This window comes from Pipra filicauda, unplaced genomic scaffold (genome assembly GCF_003945595.2).
Source record: "Pipra filicauda isolate LSUMZ 115617 unplaced genomic scaffold, ASM394559v2 scaffold291_size933811_pilon, whole genome shotgun sequence".
NCBI lineage: Eukaryota > Metazoa > Chordata > Aves > Passeriformes > Pipridae > Pipra > Pipra filicauda.
Window position 1 is genome coordinate 259,764 of NW_024104411.1, and position 22,553 is coordinate 282,316.

The 22,553-nt window shown below is 45.5% G+C and overlaps 1 protein-coding gene across 5 annotated transcripts in view; it reads right to left on the reverse strand.

Moving 5' to 3' along the window:
* Positions 1-15,681, reverse strand: part of ZBTB46 (zinc finger and BTB domain containing 46) — a 47,991-nt gene extending 32,310 nt beyond the window's left edge. Inside the window, exons 1-4 of one of the 5 annotated variants that reach the window (XM_039382958.1) lie at positions 15,469-15,681; positions 14,826-15,006; positions 8,440-8,567; positions 6,573-6,712 (exon numbers count right to left, since the gene is read on the reverse strand). In XM_039382958.1, coding sequence (XP_039238892.1) covers positions 6,573-6,626 — 54 coding nt within the window. In that variant the 5' untranslated portion in view covers positions 6,627-6,712; positions 8,440-8,567; positions 14,826-15,006; positions 15,469-15,681. Of the gene's footprint in view, positions 1-6,572; positions 6,713-8,439; positions 8,568-14,825; positions 15,036-15,151 lie in introns of all 5 variants that reach the window. The other 4 variants (XM_027710470.2, XM_039382956.1, XM_039382959.1 and 1 more) reach the window with 4 other exon arrangements.
* Positions 15,682-22,553: the final 6,872 nt, after the last annotated feature.

Below are 22,553 nucleotides of genomic sequence, written 5' to 3' on the forward strand. Positions count from 1 at the left end.
ATGTGTTTTCCGAAGGCTGAGACAAACCCCGAGCGGTGCCAAATTAAGCAACAGGTTCATGGGGAAAGAATGTCACAAATACAGCTACTGCCTGCAACTGCACATCCACTGACATGATGCAGCTCACTTTGACCAGACTTCAAGCAATTTATGTTAAGAAGAACTAGATTTGAAGCCAATCCTCCTGTGGTTCGTAACATCCCAGAGAAACATTTCTTTAAATCACTACAGACTCTTAAGGAAACCTGAAGTTACCAGGGTACAACAGCTGTCAGTTTTTACCCTGAGTTTGGCAAAATTGAAATCACACTGATGGAGGCAAGACTATTGAAGAGCACCCTTTAACATAATGTCCTCAAGGGAACAAGCATGATTTGTAGTACACTGAATAGCTGAGATCCTCACACAGCAAAAGTCAATTGAATCCAGCATTTCCCCTGTTTATATTGCTGTGGAGGGGCTATAAATATGGTTTAAAAGTCAGGCAAATGCAAGACCACAGATCACTAAATTTTAAGTCTCCACCCAAACTAAACTGGAAATACATCACAACTATGAAATTAATGTTATTTGAAGCTTAACTACTTACAGGCACAAGATTTTTTACTTTGCAACAAACATGCTATTTCCTTGGCTTTACATCTCCAAGTTTACCCCACAGCCACCCTGAGATATCGGGGAGAGAAATTCTCATGATCCCCTAAAGAAAGGACCAACATAACAAAGCCGAGAAAAATTCACAGGGTCTTTGATCACCTTTCATAAAATTTGGCAGTATTATCCAAAAAAAGAAAAAGGTATTAGTGCCAGCAGCAATGTATCTTGTAAATTATGCTCCAAATTATCCTCTTACACGCCAAAACAGGAAAAAAGGTCCTAAATGTGTATATATTGACAGTAATAAGCAGTCTTAGGATTTTCAGACTGAATGTTACCCAGTTATTACCTTTGCAACTCCATAGTTTGCTGCCACAGCTTTACAAATTCCTTGGCATTCAATTCTGCCATTTTCTCTATCTTACACCACTTTTTGGGAAATTATTATCTAGATTTATACATCGTGTCACAGTGGTTTAATGGTCCAACTAATTAAGAGCACCGAGGTGAAAGATATCTTACTCCTTTCTCTCAAAAACTTACAGTTGTTCCAATATAAGAAGTTTCAACTGTAGAATTGATATGAGGGTCCACATGTCAACACACAACTGTAAAATCGAACCCAGTTCCAAATGTTATTATGGGCAGGCACACACATCCAGAAGCCTGGATTTAGGCTACTGGTTGTTACTTATAAAACTGAAATCTCTGAGGTCTTAAGAGTCTTGAAGCAGACACGGTTCAATATAAACACTGGCATTAAGGAGGCTGATGAGAGCCTGGAGCACGTTTCTAACATCCATCGAGTTCACACACAAATTCAGTCCCATCTGCTCGAATTGGCTCACAATTCTAGGACAGCCGTGATTAAGGAAGTATCCTGACACATGCAAGTGTGTTTCCTGTACTGTGGAATACAGACCCATAAGCCTCCTGCCCCCTTCTCCTAGCCTGTCCTATGATTATCATCACCAGGAGCAAAACAGCTGCAGTTTAGTCAACACTGTTGGCCAGAAAAGCACCTCCCAGCCCACAGAACAAACGTGAGATGGGACCTTCGAGAGAGTCACCTGATGACTCAAAAGTTCAAGTTATGCAAGACTGCTCCAAGCCTCCCCCAGTTCTGCAAGGATGGAGCTGCCTCTCTGCAGCCTTGGAAATGCTGATTTGCATGACCAGCTGGTCCCTGATCACTCAGAAGCATTTGCTTCCCTCGAGAGAGGAAGGACCATCTTCCTGCAACACAAACAGCCTGAACTGGTGTTCACCAAATTCAAAACAGTGCAGCTTTTCTGCAGAATTAAGCATAGAATGCACAGAGAAACCAATTTTTATTTTTTTTTTATTTGAACTGGAAGAGGTCAATAACATTACAGCTGTACACTGAGCAACACCTATTTACCACAGAAATCTGCCTGGAGACCTCAAACCAAATCCTCACACAGACACCATCTCCATCTCAAATAATTGAAATAAATCAATGAAAACCAAAGAATCAGGGTCAGGGAGCATGGGGGGAAAAAAAACCCACGGATTTTTCAGGTGTTTGACCTGAAAAGGTTGTGATGGCACCAGCCAGCACAGCAGTTCTCTAACCCAGGCTCTGGAGGTGGCTGCCACAGCTTCCCAACATCTCTGTGTTGGAGAGAACTGCCTCGTAAGGCAGAATGACAGCTCAGTTTTGTCTTTATTCCAGAAACCACTACTGCATCTACTTTTAGGAGTTGAAGAGTCAGCTTTGTCCCCTCAGGAAATATGAATTGCCACATAGGATAAAGTGAGTTGTCCATCATCAGTCCTGTCTCCAACAGCTGGCATATCAACACGATTCAGAGGGAGATGCAAGAAAACCTCACACAGGATACAATCAGGAAGCCATCAGAATATTTTGGATATGGAATTTCCTTTTACTGTACCTTCATGGATACCAAAATCCATATTCCAAAAAAAACCTCCCTGGAACTGGGGGGGGGGGGGAAGAGGGAAATCTCCTGCAAGGATAATTTTCTCTTCCTCAATTTCATACAGAATAGCGTCAGGAGTATTTGTCAACATCACCATCTGTTCTTGGGAATTTATGCAACAAGAGCTTTTCTTCTTCAATGTTCTTCACCTGGAAATTATATAAATTCCTTGAGATTTTATTTCTTTGCTATTTCATACATTTACTGAGCTTAGTGCAGTGGGTTGGGTTCCCATCTCACTGATAACAGTCCACTTCAGATACATCTTGTCCTTTTTTAAAGCTGCCTATGGCAGAAACACAGATTTTAAAATATTTGTTTCTTGCTACCTTTGGTTTAGACTGGACCAGCTTGAAGTTCAGGGACTGACTAATTTAGTGCTACTTATGGATGAAGCACTTGCTCATCTCTTTAGGAAGCAGGAGATAAAGTCAGAGAAAAGATATCAGGGAAATTTTACCAGACACAAACAAATCTATTCAAGATTCCCTACTGGCCAGTGAGGTGGGCACGTCACAACACTTTCAAGTAAGCAAGTGATGATGTGGATTCTCCCATGTTCAGTGTAATCAATAAAATTTAACATTTTCCAAGTCAGGGATTATTCTTGTAGATGTCTTGATTTTCCCCTGATGGAAGGTCTGCCACCTTACACACATCACTCCACATTCAGCATCTGTCACAGGCATTGTACCTTTTAAATGAGAGGTCTTTGGGGGAGAAAATTAAATATGCCTTAAATTCAGAGGAATTAATTAGTTTTCTGTCCACCCATGTCAAACCAGAACATCCATTTAATGTCAAGGATCACTAGGGAATTAATCCAAGTTAAATTTAAGGCAATTTGCTAGTAGTTAAAAATTCAGGAAGCTTTAAAACCCCATGCTCTTGTGTTCCAATTTTACATGCTGTTTTGTGGCTTGTTGCTGGTTTAGGGTTTTTTTTCCCTCTTTTTCTGGTAATGATATTTATCTCCACTTAAAAAATGTTGTGGAAAGATTTCTTCAGAAAAGCTGTACCATTCAAATTTCTAGTGGAAGCACGGCTAAGAAGGAATAAGCTGTGGAGTTTTCTTAGAAACAGACCTCAAAGACCAATGATGTATTTTTTGTTTTATCTCAGGTCTTTTTACTACACTGAAGGGTTTCTAAATTGAGCACCTACTACAGTTCTTTAGGGCTGGTCCTGCCATGGCAGCACATGGCCACAACACAGCTCTCCAGGAAGCCAACGAACCATGAAAGCTCATCTGAAGGTTCTCCACAAAATAAATTGTAGCATATCAGGCTTTCTTCATAAGCCAATGCATAGACAGTACAGTAATTCAAGTCTATTGCTTTCCCAAAAACGACAACAAAAAAAATTGTCCCTAAACAAACCCTTGCATGTAACAGCAAAAAGAACACAGTGTGAACAGATTTAATAGCCACTGCCATTAAATTTCTGTCAGGATACAGGTCTACCTTTTATTTTTCACATCAAAAAAGCTGGTCTTAAATAAACCATTAATAATTTACATAATCTTTAACCCTAGCTAGAATGAATCTAGTTCTACAAATAGAGCACCTATGAAAGTGCCTTATTTTGCACTATCAGTACAGTTACTTAAACATGAAAGTATCACCTGATGACATAGTTAAGAGTTTAAATAGACACAAACCTCACTTCCCAATAGAAAGGTTTTAAGAAAAGTAACCAGCAATACTTACAAGGCCATACCTCTCAGCATAATCAGAATAAGTCTCCTGACCAAAATCTTAACACCAGTAAAATTAAGGGGTACAAATTTGTTGCATCTATCTCTCAGTGTATTACTTGAATTTTGACAAAAAGTCACAGTCAAGAAGTGAAGTACACACAAAGTCCTCTACAGAGCAGTCCCCTGGGCAACAGTGGGGCCAAAAATAAACTTCCTTCACTCAGAAAGAAAACAGGGGAAAAAAAAAAAAGAGAGGCCTGGAGAGTTTGGGGAGGGGTTTGCTGCTGTTAGGATTTGTTTGTTTGTTTACTTTTTCCTCTCTCAGAATATAAGTGACCTGAAGATTTAAACTACATGACAGTTTGTCCATTACAATTTTCTAAATGTGTTTCTACCCTTAATACCAAGGACCCAAGTCACGGAGTACCAAAATACTCACTAGTGCACTCCTCCACCACACTGCTCCCTGGAGAAAACATGCCAACTGGAATTTAACCAAAAATGTGTTGTTTCTTCCCCCCTCTCCCTTCAGAGAAAAGTAAAAACAGATTAAGGAAGAACTCAAATTCACTCCAATGGTTTATTATGCAAAAAACCAACAAACACACCCCACTTCTCTGCCTCCCCTGCGTCCTGTCCCTGTATCCACTCCCAAGACATTCCAACATTTTTTAAATTCCTCTGCAAAGGAGCTCTGTAAGGTGAGATTGGGCTTGAAATGCTTCCTTGCACAACAAGACACAGTGTGTATGGAAGTTTCACTTTTATCCAATTAAAGACAACAGAAACACACGGGATTCCTCCTCTCCGTGTGCCCCGTGCTGAAAAGAATGGGAACAAAACCCCTCAAGGTAACCTTAGCAACTGCAAAGGACAGTACCTACCACTTATTCTGGTAAATGAGAGGAAAAGAAGACTCAGGGTATTAATGGATGGTCACTGCCTGCAAAGACTCTGCTCGTGAGCTTTACAAGCACAAATCTCCACAAGTGCAGAGTTTTCTCGCAAGTGCGTTCGAGGAAGCACACAATTCTAGAGGAGTTTTAATTTCTTGACACTAGATAACCCCAGATTATACTCATATGTTCAGCTTTGTTCAAAATAGATGTAAGTAACATCTTATGAAAACGAACAGCTGCCAAAAAACCAACTCTCCTGCCCTATTCCGATTCCTGAAACCCATCACCCGTTGTTTAAGTTGGTCATTCCGACCACAACTCTGAATTCAAAGAGAAACAGGCAGATGTTTGTAAACAGACTAAAGCAGACCCTTGGGCCAGAGAGGTTACTCACAGCTCAGGGTTTCATGCAAACAAGAGTTACCACTTTTCCCCAATGACCGGGGATGAGAACGTTTAATTACAGCCCAACAGTGCACGTTCAGCCCTATGGGTTAGGAATCACAGGAAACAAAAAAGAAAAAAAAAGTTTCATCATTCAGTTTGAGAAATACTAGAGAGGTACAGAAAAGGCAAGAATTTGGAAAGCAAATGATTTTCAGTAAACTTAAAGGAAAATAGTAATTCAATTTTTATTATGAAATTTGAACCGGCTCACTCAACTGTCAGTGTACATGTATTATTTAATTAACATCAGTCTGATGAGGATTCACTAAAATTTTTCCAACTTCAAGCCAACACTGCCCCATCATCCAGAGCATTAAAACAACATCTCTGCTTAGAATCTCTGCATAGATATAATCCAGAAAGCCCAAAAGTAAAGTTCAGACAGCAGGACAGAACACTACACACTTCTAGTATTTCATTAAAGCACAGTCCAAACACGAACCACAAGCAAAATCTAACTCCAATAGCACAGCTTAAAATAACAGGGAGCCATCATTAAACATTTCACCCTCTACTCCAAAACTCTAAACCAGAGACTTGGCTGTGGCCTTTGAGCTGTCAAACCATCCACCTGAAGTTACAGGGCCAACCTGTGCAGTAGCTGGCACCAGAAAAATGCAACCAAAACACAGGACTTCTGCAGGAATCGAAGAAAAATCCATTTATTAACCTTCATTGGCTCTGACAGTGCATGAAGAATTTAAAGAGAAAACCAGGACTGAAAATGAGATCTAAATGAAAACTGTTAACCTCCATATTTTGGATGGAGGGAAATTAGAAACTTAGAAACTGTAAAGTTAAAAATATTAGGGGAAAAAAAAAAAAAAAAAGACCAGAGATGCATATTTTGCTATAGTGTTCTTAAAAGTAAAAAGCAGTGGAGAGATATTTACTGATTTTGTTAGAGAAAACATATGAACCGTAATATTAAATAAATAAATAAAATCCAAAACAATTACTTCTTACCAGTAACAAACTGGGTTCCAGGTCTAGTGTTTCTCCTACAACAGCTGAGGACATCAACAGCCCCAGGGCAGCACAGGTAGTGCCCTGTTCCGTGACCTTCTGACAGCACTGGAGTGAACTCTTGTAGGAGAAAGACAGAACTACGACAAAAAGTAAAACCAGAGGAAATTATTAGCATTAAACTACAAGATTACTGAATGGTGAGGCACTTTGAGGTCCCTTCCCTCCAAGCTCACAGTTATAACATCCCTATTTATGACTTCATGAACCCCAGAAAAGTGAACTCCAATCATATCAATACGCTGCAGGTAATTAAAGCCTGGGTACCATTTAGTAACAATATAAGCAGGAGTTATTTCTTAAATGTATGGGAACAAAAAGTCTAATTTTAGCTACTAAAACTTCAAACAGATCCTTGAACAACAGGGTTTCCTGTTTGGGAGCTTTTCAAAACATTCTCACTTTAATGACTCTTTAAAGAGACTCACCTTACCTGACCTATGAAATACTGAGGTTAAAAAGCTACCACTACAGCTCCCGAAAGTAGTTTGCAGTGGAATACTCGGGAGAATTTCCTCTTGTAATGTTCTACTGGTTGACACCATTCTGGGATAAGAGACCAAACCATCCCAAGATTTTTAAAATTCTGTGTAAAATACAGGTACTTCAGTATATGTGAAAGGCACACTCACAGAAAGACTTCTCAGATAAATCCTATTTACAGTTACAAGCTACTAGGAATAGGAATAGTTCATCTACACCAAGGCTTTTGTCTGTGAGGACACATCCACTAACATTATCATCTTGTACACCTATTTTTCTTATACAATACAAACTTTATTTTTTTCAGAATAGCACATACCGGCAATATTTAACTTCCAACTTAAACTTCTGGGTATGTTTTATTTAAAGTTTTATGCTGATAGCCACGACAAAGACTTTTTTGATCTCTGCATTTCAAACATCTTCAATACACAGATTAGCTCTCTTAATGAAAATAAGCTATAAATCAATACTGCTGATTTCAAAACTGACCTTCTGTAGTAACAGATTGTGAAAGAAAACATCAGAAGATAAAAATTAAGAAAGTTTTTCCAACACAAACTAATGTCATTATAGAAGGTGAAATAAAATATCTAATGAACAAATGAAGCAATAAGGAAAATCCAAGCATTCTTATGGCAAACAGAACCGAAAATCCTGAAAACAAATATGACCCAATTGAAGCAAACACCAGTGACTTTGTTCTCAATTTCTATTTCAGACGGCCAAGTCTTGCCTCTCTCTAATTCTGATTGCTTCTCCATAGCAATTGTTTTGGCCAGCTCTTTTTAGTCCTGTTATTTAGACAGTTAAGAAAAATAAAGTGGGGCAGTGAGGGAGCCAGACCAACCCAGACACTTGGGAAATTACTCTGTTAGCACAGGGTAACAGGAATACGTATTTTCACTCGGACTTAGGGCTGTTACTGTTAAAACTCTCATTTACACCTCTGTCCCAGGGCACAAGGGGAGCCAGAACAGACTGGCAAGAATGGCAAAGCTGAGCCTACACTATTCTGAACTGCTCTGCAGTTTTTCTCCTTGCTTTGAGCTCTGCACCTGTTTTCCTCTTCTGATCAAACAGATGAGAACCGAGTGACCACGATTAATGGAGGCACCTCTGCCACAGGGAAGGAGCAGAAGAACAGCCAGAGGTGTTTCTTCCAACTTTTGCAGCTGGTTAAGATTTCTAAATGACCCCTTGTTATGAATGTAAAGTCAAGCTTTAGAAAGAACTGTCAGCCCCCACGACAATGTTATCTCCAGCTCCTCTTTCTCTTTCCCACACCACACGACAAAAATATCTTTAAATGCTGAGAACTTACCGATATTTAAAAGTGTTTCCTGTTAGCAAAAATAAATGTTGCGATGTTTCACAGCTGGGCAGTGCATGATTCAATGAAGAGAGGAGAATGGTCTCTGGTAACAAGCTCCAAAAGGTTCATCAGATGTCCTGTGTTTGGGAATGGAAAGAATAGGAGGCAAAAATTAGAATCTGAACTTTAACTCAATACAAAGCCCTCGAGTGTCACATAATTACGAGCAACAGTTAAAATAACTGCCCATTTACAACACTGTTTGCCATTTCAACAAGAAATATTCTGATGTATTTCTATAATGAAGCATACAGGGAAAATGATTTAGCCCTTGTGTTAACTTAAAGAGTTTAACACATCAATTTGAAGATTATTAACAACTTCTGCCTATGCTTCCGGACAGAAGTGCTTTGAAAAAGTCACTCTAAAAAAACGGTACTTTATGTAATGATTTCAAACCATTTTAACATTGTCTCAGATGACATCAAAGTTTCAGTTAATGTTTCTGTGACCCCTGCCACCCACACACTTGAAAGGGGGTTAGTATTAATCTCACCTCATGGTTACAGTGATTCCCCTCCAAACCAAAATATTTGCCTAAGGTTACAGAAAAACCATGTGCCCACATACAAAAGTAAGAGATTTGAGTTTTATTCCCAACCAACTCTACTGAACCACAGTATTCAAAGGCCAGCATGACCTGCATGTTACAGAGCATCCACAAAGGTAGCAAGGAGAGCACTTTGCTCCTCTTACAAACATGTACAAGCTTTGAAAGAAGAAAACCCTCAAAGATGCAAATACCTAACAGAATGCAGAAGGAAGTTTTATTTTCCATGCCTGTAAAAGCTGTGCAGCCTGAAATACAATATTCCTATGGGTAACAACTTGCTAATATGACAGGATTCACCTTTCCCACAGGGCACAGGTGTGTGCTTCTAGTTCCAACTGCTTGCTTGCAGTAATATTTTCACTGCACTTTGCATTCCCCTTATTTCTCCATAACTTCCACCTCTGTCCACGTGCCTGTCTGTCCATCCCCTCTCCATCACAGCACAGCAACACTTGCTCAAATCATTCCCCTATTTTTGATGTCCATTCTCTCTCATCTCGTTGCACCAAGAGAAGGACAGATCCAACACTACCCACGCCACAGACTTTGCAGAACACAAAAGGAACATGGCAAGGCTACCCAGGGCTTAAAAAGCAAGTGCCTAACAGGGAACCAGGTTTGAGAAGTCTGGTAAAATAAAAAAAAAAATAAGAATCTAGCTACAGATATATCTTCTACTCTAACAGTAAAGATTAAAAAACAATCTGAAAAAAATCTCAGTGTCTGTGGCTCACATGACACTTACCTGTCCAAGTGCCATTAACTCCTAAAGATCCTAAGCTTCTACTTTAAGGTCACAAAAGAAATCTAAGCAAAAGACTCTGCCCTTGTGCATCTACTAGTCAAAAAACAAGATAAAAAGGACCTTAAAAAAAAAAAAAGGTTTAGAGAACTCTAAACCTATCACACTGGGAATTGCCCTGAAGAATGGTTTCCCCTAAACTTTCTCATTGGTTTTTGGCTTTTTAATTAGGGGATCTTTGCCAAAGTTCCCAAACTCAGTACGTAAAAACAGAGGGAGCCAAAGGAGAAAGAATCATGAGGTGATTTTTAAAGAGAAGTAAAGCAGCAGGAGGAACTGAAAGATCACCTAAGAGACACAAAAGGAGTCACGAATAATCTAAGAGTAAAAAAAAGTCAACCAGTGCAAACCCAAAGATAACATATGAAGTGCTTTGAGAACAACCCACTCCTGCTTGTGTAATTTGTGGTACAAGCCCTCAGGGCCTTGGGTAAGGATCCTGTTTTACTTTTTAGCACAAATCTCATAATCCAGATTTGATAAACTACTATTAAAAAAAAAAGAAAAAAAAAAAGAAGTGGAGTGAAGCCAAGAAGGACACAGTGGTAACAAGGAGGAAGTCAAAAAGCTGGTTTTATATTTAGCCACCACCTCAGTCTCCAACACTATAGTGGCAGGACTGTTAGGAGCAACTGCACCCTGACTACTTCGTTCATTGGCACTTAAATCAGTTGGGTTTGGGTATTTTAAGTAACTGATGGCTAATACAGACCATTGATTCTTCTGTTTCAGGGCATGATCGGAGCAGTAGTCAGGAAGGTATTTCCTCTGATGCTGTATTAGCACAAAAGGTGCAAATTTTGTTTAACTCTTTCCTCAGAGAGAACAAGCCAACCACCTGAAACATCAACTTTATGCAGAGCTCTTCTCCAGAAGTGAGAAATACCAGGAAGCAAACTCACTTGGATGGAATAACCAGTTTGGTCAACATACAATGGGGAAATAATCAGGAAAGATGACTGGGTATTTCAGTATACAGAGGTACAAACACATTCCTTAATATGCAAAACCCTACTCAGTCAGATTCTAAGTAGGGTCCTTGGTCAAGGTAAGGTCCTGACACACACCAACATTCTCGTTACCAGGTTTATTTTATTCCACACACAAGCTCGTAGATGTGTCTGTAGAGTATTTCTGATGCCTCAGTGCCTCCCTCCATTGCAAGAGACCCCAACTCAGGTTTACAATAAAGCAAATGCAGGGCAACTTCCAGCATTTGCAGGATGTTTTTCTTCCCCAACACGTACACGAGCCAAGTGAGCAACAGGCCAGGATCATCACTGTGTGGGCTGGAACAGAAGTCAGCCACATCCCCAAAAAGCAAGGCAAAAAGGTGAGCTTCAGCTCTAACCTGAGCACTGCCAAGTGGGACACATTTCCATCTCATTAGAATGGCTGTCAAGGATCTCACCCTGCCTGCAGAGCACTCGGAAACTATTTCAAGCCAGTGTCTCAACAGCAGTCTGATGTTTCCTAAATGTATGGGTATGAAAGAAAGTTAAAGCAACTGTTCAGAAAATAACTGCACCACAGCTGACTTGGTAAGGGACGTCAAACCCCAACCATGAGCCTCTGGACTCCACCACAGCCTGGAGGGAATCCAGTGAGGACTTCACACTGATTTGCCTTTATGAAGAATAAGCACTTCTAGCACAATTTTTCAAGAATAAAACAGAACATGTTTTGGGAGAGCTGAGTAAACCCTGGCACCCCTGTTTCACAGGAGGTGAGACTGATAACAAGCAGTTCCACACCAGCACATTCAATCAACGGCTACAGGATGGGGAACGAGTCCCAGGGAGAAGCCATTCCTCCAAACTGGGCATTCTAGTGCATCCAAATACACCAAGGCAGCACAAACCAGAAAACCATTGAACTGTTTAGGGAAGTTGAGATTCTCCCCTCCTGCACCTCAAGTGAAAGTCCCGCACGAAGTGATACAGGCTTTTGTTTCTCATCCAGATCCAGAGGGAAGTGAGAAAACCAACCACTGAAGGATGTATTTAAGGGGGCTGCAACACAAACATACAAAAAGCCCTCAGGAGGGAGTAAGTGAAGTTTTGAAGCAACAAATTTTAACACTGGAGTCCTGACTGCCATTGTGCTTGACCAAATATCAGAAAACCTTTCACGGAGATGTTTTAGGCGTGGAGGGGGATCACAGGACTTCCCACAGACTGAATTCCTCCCTCTGCCTCTCAGCCGCAGTCAGTCCTCGTGCTCTCTCCTAACGTGACCCCTGGTATCTGCAGACAGCCCACGGCACGCTCCCTTTAACTATTAATACATTTTAAGTTTCAAATATCTCCCACAGAAAACACAGGTGAGCTCCACACTTCAGAATATTCGAGTCAGACTCGAAATATAAACAGGGAATTAATCCTTCTGTGCGAAGCGTTAGAATTTTCCAGGGTAATGCTCACAGCCAGGAATGGACAGAAACCGCTGGCTCCTGGGAATTATAGGGGACATGTGGGATAACCATTACAACTGCAGGTAGCTCTTCAAAGACTTAAACTAAGCCCTCTCTCTGCCCTTCTGTTTGCCCATTAAACTGAGCACACAGGAGCATGGAAAACCCCTATGAATGGTTTTTACCAATTTAGGGGGAGTCTGGAGAGCGTTACAGAGTTCTCTGGAGCAGCCAGTAAAACCGGCAAGAACACGAAGGGAAAAATGTCCTGGGAAAGGTTGAGCTGTTTATGAAATAATTCCTGCCCTGAAAGCAGGCAGTGGCAGTTTGGATTGGGTGTCAGCCTGCTCTGAGCTGCTGGGAGGACAGGAAACTTTGCTTAGAAACTTCAAAAACACGGATCTAAAAACAAAAAAAAAAAAATAAAATAAAAAAAAAAATCCACACAAGTGGATAGCAAAGACGAAAAGAATTTGCTCAACCTCACAGCAACACATCACCGGAGGAAACACAGGCAAATAACAGACCTTCCAAACATGAGGCATTTTTCCTTTTGACAGAAAGGGCTGCTGGGGGGGGGGGGGGGGGGGCTGTTAAACTGGTTTTCCTCTAAGCACTTCCAGATATTAAAATTTAAAAAAAAAAAAAAAAATCCTCTTGCGAGGAACATTTCCACTGTTGTACAACTGTCCCAGAAAACAAAGACCACGGGGAGAAAGTGGCCCATTTTCTCCAGCCTCCGAGAACCCCGAGTACAGGTCATGTTTTCAAAGGCTCAATCCTCCACACTCCAGAATGAAGCAGCATTTAAAGCACATGAATAAACATCTTAACGTTAAGAGAGTTACTAGAATACCCCGTTTTTGGTACCACACTAAAATTGACTCAGTTCCATCAGGGCGAACACACAGTCTATGAAAACAACCGCGAGAGAAGTTTCGCTGTGAGTGAGTTTCCCCCTCCTGGACACGCTGCATCAAAACCAAAAGATTCGTTTTCTATTTCAGTTGCAGTTATCCCATGAACGTAGCAAACCACAGAATATTCTTCAGCCATGTGTGTTTAGGAGCCCCCTGAAATCCTGTCCCCTGGTTCTCCCTCCAGCTCCTCTGCCCGTTCCCTGCCGGCTCCCAAAAAACACCTCAAAGCAGCAATTCCTCACCGCATGTTGAAAATATTGTGACTAATAATACACTCCACCCATTTTTTTCCATCACTGAGGATTTCAAAATATAAAACTTGACAAACAGCGAGAGAAGCTAGATGGAGTTTAGAAGGGGAAAGTAAAATTTTATTTTCAATTAAAAGAGGCTACAAAAACACACAATGTTCAAGCAAGGTATTGATTAAAGCGAAAGAGCTATCCAGTCACAGCAAGCTTCCTCCTCAAAATTGTGTTTTTCCCACTCTTCTTGGTCAGCACTGCTTTTTCTTTGAATCCCCACAGGAAAATAAAAATAAAAAAAGAAAAAATACTCCCTGTCCTTTCTGAGAAAACACATTTAATGCATTAGTAGCAGGGCTGCTCTGTGCACACAGAGAACCCACACTTGTAATAAACACTTGATCGAGTCCACGAACTGAGACCTAGATCTGTATTACAGTGACTAAATGCTAAAAATGATACCAGTGATGCAATTAAAATCCACGCAAGAACTTTGGTACAGGTGTCTACAATACCACTGTTTGCTAAACACATCTCCTAATTAGCATGGCTTTAAACAATGCTGATAATAATCCGGTCCTGCAAGGCTTGCCAAATGAATCATTGGGATTGCAAAATAAAAAGCATGAGGAATTCATTAAAGAGCTGTTAAACTCTCCTTTGTTTATCTTTCCCTGGTCAGGTGTAAAAACAAATAAATACGGGTTTACATCTCCGGATTCCATCCGAACGCTCCGCTTCACAATAACGCGCTGGGGAAGAACCTCCTCAGGAGGTACCAACATTTTTTTTCCCCTCCGTTTCAAAAGAGAAATCCTCCCACTATTACAGTCCTGAAAATCTGCTCCATTCTCTATTTGTCATCTGGGATTGAGTTATCAGACACTACTTGTATTACTTTGGGAACTGACATGTCTATTTACAGAGACACAAAGGCAATCCAGCAGCACAACCCCTGCTTTTCCCAGCACCTCTCCTTCTCCCCTCCGCCAAATTTCACCAGCACTTTTTTCTGGGGAGGGGAGAGGACACCTCACTAGTTTCCCAGCATGACAGAAAACATTTCCAGCCACTTTTGCACTTGTTACAGCCTTATAAAAAATAACCTATATCCCCCCAAAGGAACAGTATTATTTTTTTCCAAGGTTTTTTTTTTTGTTTGTTTGTTGGGGTTTTTTATATTTCTTTTTTTTGAAGAGGGTCACTTCCCCCATTTCAGCCTGCAATTAAAATGGAGGCAAGGCCAGGCGATCTATGTCTGGCTTTAGGGGGAGACAATAACCCAAAACAGGCCTGGCTTAAAAAAAAAAAAAAAAAAAAAAAAAGAGGAGAGGAGAGGGAGAAAGAGAAAGAGAGACAGGCAGAAAGAGAGAAATACAACATGCTTCACCAGTATTATTACCTCATCCCTTTTTCCAAGCAGTTTTGAACCACACTCCTGACAAACTCTTGGTCCAACTTGCACGGATGCTGGTTTTTAGGGGGCGGAAAGGGTTTTAATGCTGGAGCCGGGATTGAGGCTGGCTATCCGCAAGTGGAGCTGCTGTTAAAATGCCCCCTTGTCTCTTCTCCTCTCCCTTGAGCTGGGTGTTGACGCAGCAGAAATTACCAGCTGGAAAATTCCCCTTTTGGAGGTTACGGGGAGGGGGGGGGGGAAGGGAGGGGGGGGCGGGCGGAGGAGCGAGGGGAGGGGAGGGCCGGGGGAGGGGGGTTAAACCCGGCACTTACCAAGTTAAGCCATCCACCCACACCAAATAGGACACCGCGTCCCAAAGAAGGCTCCGTGCCCCCCTCGCCGGGGCAGGGCGCGACCGGGGAGGAGGAGGAGGAGGAGAAGGAGGGGGCGGGTGGGAATAACGGGGATGGAAACGGGGATAAGGATAAAAAAACGGGGATAACCAGTGGGGATAATAACGGGGATAACACCGGGGGCGGCGGTGCGGGAGCGGCGGGGGGGGCTCCCCGCCGCCCCTCCGTGTGTAGGGGTGTGGGGGCGGCCATGGCGACCCCCGCTCGCCCCGGGGGGCGGGGGGCGACGCGCTTACCTGAGCCCCATGGAGGAGAGCGGGGTGTCGGAGCGGCCGGAGCGGTGGCTCCGTCGGTCACTCCGTGCCTCTCCTCCCGGGTGGGGAGGGGAAGGGGAAGGGGGGGAGAGGGGGGCGGAGGGCGGAGGAGGGGGGTGGTGTGGGGGGGGAGAACCCGGCGGAGGGGGGGAAGAGTGGGGGGGGCGCCCGGGCGCGCTCCCGACGCTCCCTCGGGCGCGCGGGGCGCGAGCCCGCGGCGGGAGGAGGGGGGAGAGAGCGGGGAGGGGGGGCGGAGCCGCGCGGCGCGTGCCGGCGCTGTCCCCGCCCACTCCCGCCCAGCGGCGGGCGGTGATTGGGCGGCGGTGGGGCTCTGAGCCCCGCCCAGCAGCCACGCCCCCCTCCCCTTGCGCCGGGGGAGCGGGGGCGCCGCCGGCGGCGCTGCCACTGCCGGACACCGGAAGTGAGGGAGGGCGGGGGCGCGCGGCGCGCGGGGCACGCCGGGACGGCGCGGGGGCCGTGTTGAGGCGGGGGCGAGGGGACCCCGGGAGCGCTCCCGCTGCCCCTTCCCATCCCGGCCCTCATCCCGCTCCCCATCCCGGCCCTGCCCCCGCCACGGCCCTTCTGCGGCTCCACGGGCATCCCCTGCCGCCGGCAGGTGCGCCCAACCCCGGGAGAGCCGGCTGTGCCCCCCCCCCCTCTTTCCCCCAGCGGGGCGCGTCCCCTCAGCCCCAACGGCTCGTGTGGGAGCGGGGCCGCCTCGGCACCTTGCACGGGGGAAACCAAACCAAACCAAACCACTTTTCCCCTCTTTTACGCGCTGAGGTGTATTTCACACAACGCCGCCCCGAAATAAAATCATATAAAATAATACAACATCAAGTGCTGCCCCTGCGGCGCTCGGAGCCCCCCCCGACCCGTAATGGCCGGTGGCTGGGGAGGACGGAGATCGCAGCGGATGGAGATGAGAGATCCGCGCTGGAGAAACCTCCCGGTGCGACAAAGGGCAGGGTTTTTTGCCCTTTTGACTGCCACGCTGAAGGATCTGACAGAAACTGCCCTATATTTCAAAGGACGGAGCTTAACAGGGCAGGATAGGTCTGGAGCGCGGAGAAGGTCGGCGCGTTGGCTGCGGCGAGCGGGGGAATCGCTCGTGTGCGGTCGCTGGGTTGTGAAAGCAGGAGCTGGTCCAGGCAGATAAAACGTTTACAAACTGTTTATCGGCATCTGCGTGCTGTGATTGCATCCAAAATTGGGGAAATACGTGTCCGGCCAGCCGGGGCTGGCCGCTTGCATAGATAACTGGCTTAGGTGTGTAATCACAGTCATTTGCCCCGGGTAATTGCGTGACGAAGGTTTAAAAATTTCCTCCGTGGTTTCCTTTCCCTCGTCCTATATGTTTCCTTCATCTCTGGCTTTCAAGCAGGCAGACCTGCTGTTGGAACCTTTGTCTTGACTCCTATACCTACTCTTTATTCAAATCCATTCCTGCAAGGTGCTTTTAATCTCCAGGATGTCCCCTCACAGAAAGTGTATTTTTCACTTTTTAATCTGTAATTTAAATAAACGGATGTTCCATCATGTGTTTTCCTTCCCCCCCCCCCGTTTCCTCCCACGTACCCTAAATACCTTTAATTTTGAAAAGATCATGAATAAACCCGATTAATGAAAACAAAATGCCGTTTAACTTCAGCATGTTTTTAATTACCTCTTCATTTTACACTGCAACAGAGTCCAGGCAGCACCTTCCTAGAAAGAGTTCCATTAAAATGCAAATGAAGACTTTGCAGAAGTTGTTAATGCAACGAAGGACACAATTTCTTAGACTTGAGCAACGCAGGATTGGCACTGGGCGGGTGTTCCTGCTGCCACCTGCTCTCTCTGCACACACAGTCCTGTGTGTTCACCTTGTACACAAATTTTCCAGCCTCTGTCACCCGTGGGTGAGGAGCATCAGGACTAAAGAGCCAAAATCCCTTTTCCACCCTAAATGCTCCAGCTGGTTTTCATGTGAATCTGTCCCCCTCCACACCTTCAGGTATTAAATCCTTCCGTGCTTTAAGTCTGCCCTTTTTTTAGGCTGAAATGTGACGGTTGGAGGGGCTGATTGAAAATGGAGGTGTATCTTTATGCAAATCTGTCTATTTTGCATGACATATGTGTCATACCTGGTTGCATATATAAGCATTCCTGCCTTTCCTCACTCCTCTGTGTTTGAGACCGAGCTTCCCAAAGCTCTTTAGGTGCAAAGCATGTACATTCCCTTCCTCTCCTCATATCCAGGGTTTCTTCCCCAGGTCTTTGCTGGAAGAAAGCATTTCCTCCTGTGGTATTTATTTGTGTGTCAGGCTGGGCTGACTCCCCCGGAGCAGCGGCAGCTGCTGCCCGGGCACTGCCCTGGGGAATGCTCCCAAGAGGGGGAGGGTGGCAGCAGGCCCCGTTTCCCAGAGCTGTTCCACACAAAGGATTTCAGGAGACTTGAAAAGCTTTAATATTCTTTTGCCAATCCCCTTCCTCCTTTAATTAGAAGTTTGTATTGTATTTTAGGCAAATACTGCAATAGCTCAGCCTGCCCTGGGAAGAGAGGTGCTTTCCCCTCATGAAGAAGGAAAGGACGTGCATGGAAAAAAAAAAAAGAGAATAGGAAAAAAGAGGAGCTGGAGGAAAAATCAGAGTATTTAATATGATTTTTGGTGTGCAAAGCACCATAAGCAAGATGTACAAAGGAGACATTAAGGGTGTAACGATGCACCTCCTTGGAGAAATGTCAGGGGTTGCAGACCGTGTGTTTCCAGCTCGAGTCCACATCTCTCGCACGCCACCATACCACAGGTTTCACCCAGGCAGAGACTGGTGATATCACACCACTGATGGGTTTTAGCCACTGGGAAAACAGGTAAAAGTCATATTCCTGTAGCACAAGAGTGATTGGAATCGCTCTGGGGTTCCTTTTGCTCTACAAAGATCATGAGAGCTCTCAGATCACTGTCACAGCTGCACTGACACCACGTGCCAATGCTCTGTGCCTAATCATGGTCACTGCCTGTGTAAATTTGCACACATGGACTTGCACACGTGTTGTGGAATTCCACTGCATTTTTGGTGTCCTTGTGCCTCTGTGATTGCTCCCTGCACAATCTCCGAGACCTCACTGGTGTGAATGAGTCAGCACCATCCTCCCACTGTCCCCTGTGCCAGGGTAAGGTGGGAACAGACCAGGGAGCAGCAGCAGAGGAGAGCTGGCTGTGTGCTGTGTGTCCCATTTGCAAAATCATGGGATTATTTAGGTTGGAAAAGACCTCCAAGATCATCAAGTCAAACCATCAACCCCAGCTCTACCAAACCCGCCACTAAACTGTGTCCCTGAGCACCACATCCACACGTTATTTGAACACTTCCAGGAATGGTGATTTTACCACTTCCCCGGCCAATATGGGCAAAGAAATTCCTGTCCAGAAATGCCAAATCGTCAGTAACACTGAAGCATTCTCATTCCAACTCCTCTCTCCAGCTCTACTCTACCTATAGTCATTGCAGTTGTAGGAGATTCTACATTTGATAAATTAAAATGATTTCCCATGTGCACTTTTCATGTGGGCAGTTTGGGAACACATTGACAAAATCCAAATGGCCTAATTATTGGGGTTTTTTCTACTAAAGTTTTGTGCTCTGAAATAGGGGTGCCAAAGTAATCCTGAGCAATCTGTGACCTGTGAGCTCTGCTCACAGAAATTCCCCTTTTGTTTCCATGTTCTGTACATGGTAGACACAGCTCTCCATCACCAAATCCTGCGCCTCCCTGGGTACAGCAGGAAGAAAGCTGTTTTGCAGAGCTCTGGTCCTGCCCTTCACAGCATCTCTGGATCTCTGAAAATCCCAGGACCATCAGCTTTGTGAACCGCATGGAGAGCAGCTGGCGGATGTTGGAGGAAAGGGTTAAAGGACCCACATTCCTGTCCCCACTGCTCTGACCAAAGGTCAGAGGTTCCTTAGGTGAAGGAAGGGAGGGAGGTGGTGCAGCCCTGACCAGGTCATTTGAGGAGTAAACCACATCTGAGGGGAGCTAATGAAGCAGTATTTGTCTCTCTCACAGGCTCATACTCCCAGTCTGTGCTGGGCAAGTCGGAATTCCTTCTCTAGTGGGAGTGAAGATGTCGATTGTATTTTTTCCATGATGTGTATTGAGGCATTTGCTAGGTTGTGGGAGTAAACACTTGGGGGAATTCTCCATGATCTAGCAAGGGCAAGTCACAAGCCTACTAAATATGGTGAGTGAAGATTACAAAAAAACCCCTGGAGAATAAACCTCCCTCTTTCCACCCCATCTCCCCACCACCCCCACCCCCACAGATTTGTTCTCATTATCATGGCTGTGTTTCACTGCTGGCTGGGTAAACCCTCTGCTGTTTGTGTGACTAAACACATTGTGCTGATTTAGTTTTGTTTTCTGCACCCAAGGGCAGTGCCGGGGTGGTCCTTCAAGGCCTCACCGTGCTCTGGGACGCACTGCACTGTCCTGCTGGAGCAAGCAGAGATACCAGATACTCAACGGGGGGGAACAGCAGGAAATGCTCTCAGGTCTGTAAATACTTGAGGGGGTGAGAGATGATGGTCATGTACAAAATATTTGACCAGCCGCATCCCACTGACCTCCTTTGGTGCTGCTCTTGAAAGGGATTGGCCGGAGTCAGAAACAGTTGATCTTGAATGCTCCAAAAATACATTCCCTTTCAAAGCCTCTCAAGTGGAGAAGCATCCAGGCTGCCAAATCCAGTCCCCCATTCCCAACCTCTCGTGGCCTGGGTGAGCTCAGCTCCAGGGTATCCGTTTGGGTTCCCCCAAGGCTATAGGTGATGGTAAGGATGAAGGGTGCTGGGCCCATGGCACAGAGGGCGCAGGAGGGTGCAGCAAGCTCTGTTCCCACCTTCTCCTGGCTGCTCCATCCTCACTGTCCTTGACTTGCTGCCCTGGCTCTGTCTCATCCCTTCCCTGTTCTCCTCCCAAGAGTGGCCCAGCAGCAGCCAAATGCTGCTTCTTGAAGACCCCATTGGGAGCTCAGAGCCAACCTGGGGGCCCTCCAACTCCCACCCAGAAGCCTCAGGTCATTTGGGTGTTGGTCCAACCTCAAGCAGATCCCTGTGCCCTGACAAAGTCACCTGTAAAGTAAAGGATCTCTGCTTTCCTTTCTCTGAGCTTGGGTTCTTCCTGGAGTTGCTTCCTGCTGTATTTTACATCACAGTGTTTTGGTACTTCATCCCTTCCCAGGTTTCCTCCTTTCCCAGGTATGGATTGGGAGCAGCTTACCACTGTGCACATTGGACAGTGCTCTTTAACTGGATCTCCTTCTGCAGTTCCTCACTGTCACCCCCATAGAAGAGGAAGAGCCAGGCTTTCTCCTGGAACCCCCAGCACCATGTCGGCACATTCTGAATAAATTTTCATCCTTCCTCCTCTACTATCACCATCCTTCACTCCTGCAACCTTTCCTGGCCACTACCAGGGCCTCACACCATTCCTTTTTAGAAACAGTAGACTCACCAGGGACATCCCCGTGGTCCCACATCCTTCAAAGTCTGACTTGGCTCTCAGTTAAGCTCAACCCTTTTTACTACAGCACCCCAAACTATTCAGCGTTTAAGAGAGACTTCACTGAAATAAGACCCTCTGTTTGAAAGGTTGGTTTTCTCCAGAACCCAACAAAATTGCAGGGCTGCACACGAGGCCTTGGCTTCATGCAATCCGTGTCAGCCGTGCGTGTCACGGAGCCGCGCTGGCAACAGGCAGAGGCACCAGTTAAAATATATATAGATATAACTCCTGGAGCCTGGGAAGTGTGGTCTGGGGTTTCAGCAGGCAATTGCTGGTTTGCCTAACGACTCAGGCCACAGCTGAGGTTTAGATGGGTTAAACACTGAGTCAAGTTTTGCTCTGGTTGATACGGAGCTTGGGCTGACATTCCACTCTGGGAGCATTAAGCCACCTCCTTTCCCGTCCCCCTCAGCTCAGAGGGGATGGAGAGCTTGTCTTCATTTTGCTCGTGCCCTGATGCTTCCTTGTGTTTTTACCTCCAGTGTCACGGATCTGCTCAGACAGCCCCAGTTTTGGGGTTCCCTGCAGGGCCATATTGGAGCTTTTGCACAATATTTGAATTCATATTAAATTACTTGTCTGGAGGAGGGATGAGGCTGTCAATAATTAATCTATATTTGGAGCTATTCAAAGGCTGTTAATGGTATTTTGCATGACCACTGCCTTCTGTGAGCACCCACCTGGTTCCTGCACCCCTGGTTCCTGCCAGGGTCACGCTGATGGCCGTGCATCCCACTGGGCAGTACCTTCCTGCTCTGATGCCCTCTCCTCCTGCCATTCCCAATGGGAAAGCGGCTCACTTAAGAGCAAAACCCCTCTTGTTGGTATAAATGTCACATTTACGTGGTGGGTGTCCACCACGGGCACTTCATGGTGGTCTCCATGCCCTTCCTGGCTTTCTCCCTGCTCACCCCAGCTTTTCCCAGGGAAGCTTAGCTGGCTGGTGCGACCCGTAGCTGAAATGCCGGTGCCGCCAAGCCCCAGGGAGGACTCGGCCGCTGTTCCCAGGCTTCAGCTCCCGCAGGATTTCCTATCTGGGCAGAGCCAGGGTCAGCAGGGAGGGGTCCGTCCAGGCACCCCGCAGCCCCCAGCCCTCGCCCTGCTGCAGGAAGCTCTGCCGGGTGCACGGGGTGGGGTGGGGAAAGGAGGGGAGAGGAGGAAAATGGGGAGTCATAGGGGGAGCTGCCAGATAAGGCTGGGCTGGAAACGTCAGGCGGATGCAGCTCCGGGCCGGGGCTCGGACCTGCGCCCCGGTCACTTCCCTCGTGCCGCCCAGCCAGAGCCGTCACAGGAGCCCAGGGATGAAATTACAGCCAGGGAGATCCAGCACCTGAGCTGGCTCAGGCAGCACGTGGCCAACAGGCAGCGGAAAATCCCTCCCGGAGCCAGCCTCTGCTGGGAAGATGTTTCCTCTTCTCGACTAGGCAGGACAAAACCCATCATCGCCTGGGGCCATGGCTGGGGGTGTCGGCCCAGAGGGGTGTGGGGTTCCAGTCTGGATGAGCCCTGGAGCCTGTCCC